This window comes from Chaetura pelagica, unplaced genomic scaffold (assembly GCF_000747805.2).
Source record: "Chaetura pelagica isolate M959 unplaced genomic scaffold, ChaPel_1.0 scaffold67, whole genome shotgun sequence".
NCBI classification, from domain to species: domain Eukaryota; kingdom Metazoa; phylum Chordata; class Aves; order Apodiformes; family Apodidae; genus Chaetura; species Chaetura pelagica.
Window position 1 is genome coordinate 603,599 of NW_009954107.1, and position 5,533 is coordinate 609,131.

General features: G+C 36.5%; 1 protein-coding gene across 5 annotated transcripts in view; it reads right to left on the minus strand.

The window, feature by feature from the left end:
- The window catches only part of SORBS2 (sorbin and SH3 domain containing 2), a 79,208-nt gene that overhangs the window by 26,662 nt on the left and 47,013 nt on the right, over positions 1 to 5,533 (minus strand). For all 5 annotated transcript variants that reach the window (XM_010002462.1, XM_010002463.1, XM_010002464.1 and 2 more), the window contains 2 exons: positions 2,481 to 2,533; positions 1,626 to 1,795 (listed from right to left, as the gene is read on the minus strand). In XM_010002462.1, the coding sequence (XP_010000764.1) occupies positions 1,626 to 1,795; positions 2,481 to 2,533 (223 nt within the window). The remainder of the gene's footprint in view (positions 1 to 1,625; positions 1,796 to 2,480; positions 2,534 to 5,533) is intronic.

Genomic DNA, 5,533 nt, shown 5'->3' on the forward strand with positions numbered 1-5,533 from the left:
AGCACTGAAGGGAGCAATGCTTTCTACAGCTTAGTGAGGGCAGACAAGGCTGTTGAGGAACTGCTATATGGGTGTGAAGGAAAATTTATCAGTTTACTGAGCCTAACCAGCCCACAGAAGAAACAATAAACCCTAGGCTTAACTTCTGCAACAAAAACTGAGTTTTCAAGATTAAGAGATTTATTTATGTGTGTGCTAGGTCTTTAAGCCACTGTGAGACAAATTTGGAACTGTGGTCTCTCATATTTACACTGCACTTTAAAAAATAATCTCAAGTGGCAACTTTCTGCTCAAGACAGATGCTTCAAACAGCTCAATCTGTTTTCTAAAACAACAACTTGAATCTGGGTCAGAACCTGAAACACTTGAAATTGAAATCCACACTGATCAAATTGCTTAAAATGTTCTGCTTTTTTAACAAAATGGTTAATTCCAACAAAAATTAACATCGTAGTAGGTTTCATAATGCTGAGAGAGAACAGCGTGACACAGCTAGGTCACCTTACAACAGTTCATTAGCTGTGGTAGACGTTCTTAAGGGAGGGATTTTTGAAAAAAGGAAGTGTCTAAGTAAGTGCACAGTATCAGTGGATAGACAAACGTAAATGTAGATAAATAGTGTTTACCAACTTTTCATTATCTGGCCTGGTACACCAAATGAATGAGTTTACCCACTTTTTAGATTACTGCTATTATATGGGATTTAAAACATATTAGCTTTTCCACCACTTCACTCCTAATATTCCTCACTACTTTTATTTGTCAGATGCATTCTACTGCACCTGGATGTTATGTTCTTTTCAGTGGGAATTTATTTTTACAAAGGTTCATACAGTCCATAATACTGCTACAAGCTAGTCAGAAAGCATAGCTACAAAATACAGCAATTAAACGAATAATAATAACAACAGAAGAAGACATACTGTATATATTACTTTGTATATTACTTCCATCATATGTCTTACCAGAAACCTTTTATCATGTTAAAAAAGCCCATTCAACCCCCCAAATTGAACCAACAAATGATTCAATTATCTCTTTTTTGGAGAGACATGGAGAACAATAATGAAACAGCAAGTTACTTGCAAAATAAACTAATTAGATTTTATGTGCTGTACTAAATAAGTACAGCAAGGATTTACAATGGATTTCAAGGATTTACAGATGTTTCCTTGATTAAATTATGTCCTGATAACTGGCAATATCTAAGACATCAGCTATAGATTTGAGAGGTCTTCTCTCCTGGAAACACATCTTTAATCTTATGTACCATTTGTCTTGATTTAATTTCTTTCTCAAAATCACAGTAATCTAATAAAAGAGTAGTTGAATTAATAAAAATGTATGTTTATATATTGTCGTTCAAATCATAGACTTCAATTTTCCTATGTTAGAATACACAGTTGAAACTAGAAAAATCCTTGTTACAAATCCAGCTTTTCAGCTTAAAATTATGCATGTAAGAATAACCAAGTTAGCCTTTCATGAAAGTCCCAAAGCCGTTGCTTCATACAGTAAATCTTCCAGAGAAGTGCACTGGGCAGCAGGAGACAATTGCATTTACTAGCAATTTCTCAACACACTTCAGCAGTAGTTTTGTGCCAAGAAATATGCTCTCCTCTTACCTTTTGCTCTTGATGGAGAAGAAGGAGACGAGCTAGTTAAAGTCTTTCTAAGGGTGGTAGATGGGCTTTGCATATCTGTACGGCCCAGGCTAGGCCTGTTTGCATTCTGATGACTTACAGCAGGTTCCGACTTCCTTCTTTTTCTGTAGTCACTTGCAGTACTTGCAGAACTACAGGAATAAACAATATTAGCAGCAGTCTAACTCTGAGATCAGATTTCAGAATTTTAAAAAGTCAGCTCAAAATGATATGACTGGTTTATAGATTAAGCAATGCCAGAAAAAGTACATCAAAAACATGCAAAGGGGAGGAGCACTGGTCTCAGACATCTTACAGCATATTTCACCGAGAAAATACGAACAGCTTCTTCACCTGACTGCTTTAAAGTTTGATACAAAATTGCTATGTAATTTTAATTATTGCAATAAATGCATCAAATTTTTTTGACTGTTTTTTTGGTACTAGAAATGTAACGCAAATATAGGAAAAAAGCAGAGGCTGAGAAAATACAAGTTAGCAATTTTAGGGAAACGGCACGGAGGGTGCTGCAAGCAGTAAGGTTAAATGACAGCTTGATGATAACTGAGATAGAAGTTCAGGGATGTTATAGGAAGGATCCAGAATATAGGCTGACTTATTTTGAATGCAAACAGTAAGTTCTTTTAAAACAAAGGTAAGATTTACACTTCAGTATCAAAATATGAACACTCTCACCATGCATCTCTTTATTTTGTCAGTACTTTACAAGGTGTGTTAAAACCTGACTCTCTGTAACATCTGCTGGCTTCAGGTTGTGAAGAAAACCCTCAGACTGTATAATCTGTGTCTACCGAAATAATGTGTTATATTTCTTACCTAGAGGGCCTATCCAGGCCTTTGTCTGTTGAATAGTGATGATATAAGGAAGTCTGTGAAAACAAATATATGAATCTGTTAGAAATCCATATTTGAAAAAAGGATGAGAATTTCTGCTATGATGTTTGATTATGACTGTTACTCTGTGACAAATCCTATAAAAACAGAACATGATGATTTATATCCTGGGCACTCCAGTATAGATACTGCGATATTTCATGAGAATAGCTGTGCAGATTTAAAAAACCAACCACATATTAGATTCCATATTCTACTTCAGTAATGTTTTTTCTTCTAAAGCACTACTAAATAATGATCTAAAGTCATGCTTCTCTATACCCTTTTCAAAAATACATACAGAGCAGCTGAAATTAACTTTTACTATAAAAACCTGAAAATAACTCCTTCATGCATAAGTGAGGTCTGAAGAACTTCTTCTCCCCCCAGTTATTCACCAAAAACTCACAATCAATTATAGCCAGAAATATTTGTGAACCCCATAATGTTTGTGGCCAGTGGTTGACCACCTTATATTCCCAGTAAGAACAGTTCTTTTCTCTGAACATTAGTAGTTGATTATGGAGTTATGGGAGCGAACCCTGGAAAATGGAATAGAGTAGCGCCACATAATTTTAGTACTAATGCAATGTCAACCTTAAATGACCATTAATTATAAATCAATAATTTCATAAATTTACAGTCTGCAGTCAGAACGAGGTTATGCTACAATTCTGATAACTAGGTACGAATCTAGAATGAACTGTACGGTCCCTGGGCTATACATGGTTCCAAAGTTAAACTTGTCTTAAATTCCTGGATGTAATTTCAGAGCTAACCTGATGGAACAGAACTGTCATACAACTTTGAAAGCTGCAGGAACTATGCAGGAGTTTAGTTTCTGGACTATTTCACGACTTCTTCAACATGGCATGTTTTCATGCCACAAACTCTCATATGCATTTCATTGTGAGAGAAAGCTCAAAGTAAACACAAGTCTGGGAAAAAAGGAACCCTAGGTTTTGGCTATAACTACTCTCTCTATTATCTTCCAATTTATTTTGAAATGAAATAGGCTACGGGCCTAAATCATGAAACCATGGTGATGGTAACACTTCATTGTTTTAGTAATTTGTGTGTTTAAACTTGCAAGTATTTGCATCTCTTCAGAATGGAAGCAATGCAAGACTCGTGTGCTCCAGAAGTGATATGTCTTTGCAAGATTTTCAAGTCAATTTTTTTAATATTCTGTCACCACATTAGAGGCAAAGCTGAGGCAATTTCTTGGCTGCATCAGAAATTCTTACCTGATCGATACTGTTAAATTTTTCCTGTCAAAGCTCAATTAGCCCCACACCTCTGAAACTGCTTCCAGACAACAAATGTGGTTCTCCTGTAATGCTGTATTGTTCTTTCTGACAAAAATTTTGTTTTATAATAAAATGGGAAACCAAAATAATAGATTTCCTGTTTTTCACATCCTTATCCTTCTACTGTTGCACTGCATCAGGGATTTTCAGGTTGTGGAAACTGATGCTCAAGTTCTGGCCACGTACATCTCTGCTTCCATGACATGGTATGGAGTAAAGAGGGGAGTGAGAAATACAAGCTCAAAAAATTACTTTAGTGCTATACTAAAAAAAAGGGCTACATGCCATGCAGTCAGTTTCAGCTCATCCGATACAACCTCCAGATAAATAAGAAGAGACATGATCTCCTCTATTCATCTGTGTCTTATTTACAGTAGAGAGTGACATACATGCAACCCACAGCATGTGCACTACAGTAAGAAGGAGGAAGGGGCATTAAAGAAGTTATCAATGGCAGTATGTCCACCTGCTAGGAATTACTATAGAATTTATTCTCTGTAAATTAACATGTCCCAGGCAACAATAATCCTCAATTTGCAGCACGTGTAGGAGAGATCTTCACACCATCTGGGAACAAAGGTGTTAACCAAGAGGAGCAAGGTGAGGTAGGGTGATGTAGCCTGTGTTCTCGAGGAACAGGGAAATGTGCATCAGTGATGTCAGAAGGATGGGGCTCTCAGTGGGGCAGGTCTGTTGTAGCAATGACCTGTTGGAGGAAGACTACCAACATTACTGATCGTGTGTCCAGCTTCTCCCAGGGCTATGCGTTTCCATCAGTGAAGGTTTATTTCACTCATACAATGATGTGTACCTTTCCCAGGTGGATTTCCATGCAGTGATGTCCTTGTATGCTTTTTTTCACAATAGGAGAGTACACAAGACTGTGGAATACAATCAGATTTTATCACAGCACCTAATATTTATTTGATAAATTTGCCAAAACACATCTATTTTTCTGCAAAGAAACGTGACGTTATTTCTTACAAGTTTCCCAGCAAGACACAGATTTCAAGGTTTGAGGGTTTAAAAAATAATCTGTCATTGCATTGTATGACACTTCGAAATAAAAACTGATCTGTGGATTCAAATGTGAAGACCAGACACAGATAATTGTTGACTGAAGTATTTTAAGTACTGTAACATAGGTCATGAAGTCAATGGACTTGCACATTAGAGAGAAGCTGTACTGTGAAGCAAAACCATACCATCTGCTCTAGGAAAGGAGCAAAGAATCAACCTCATTCCACCAGCATTTTAAATAGGATAATGCTACTAGTACTTAGGAAATTATATTCTTTCTCAGTATTTGGAATGTGTATGGGGCTCATGATGAATGCATTCTGTTAACCTATGCTGTATGAACAAAATATATTTGTATTTATTTTTTTAAAATACATCCTGATGAAGGTATTTATTCCCAAGTCTTCACTGTTCATACAGTTACTATATTTTCTCTACATTCTCCTAAAGCTGAAAACTGACAATTCTCCCATCACTATCCAACTTCAATGATTTTAAAGTAAACATCTAATACTATGAAGTCTGTCTGCAATAAAACCATACAATCCAGCAGCAGAGTTGCTCACACCAACAGCCAGTGTAACCGCAGTTCTCCTCATATTTCTACACAACAGGGTGAAGCAAAGGCCTCGTGTCTGTGTGCTTCACTACACTACCCAAAAAACA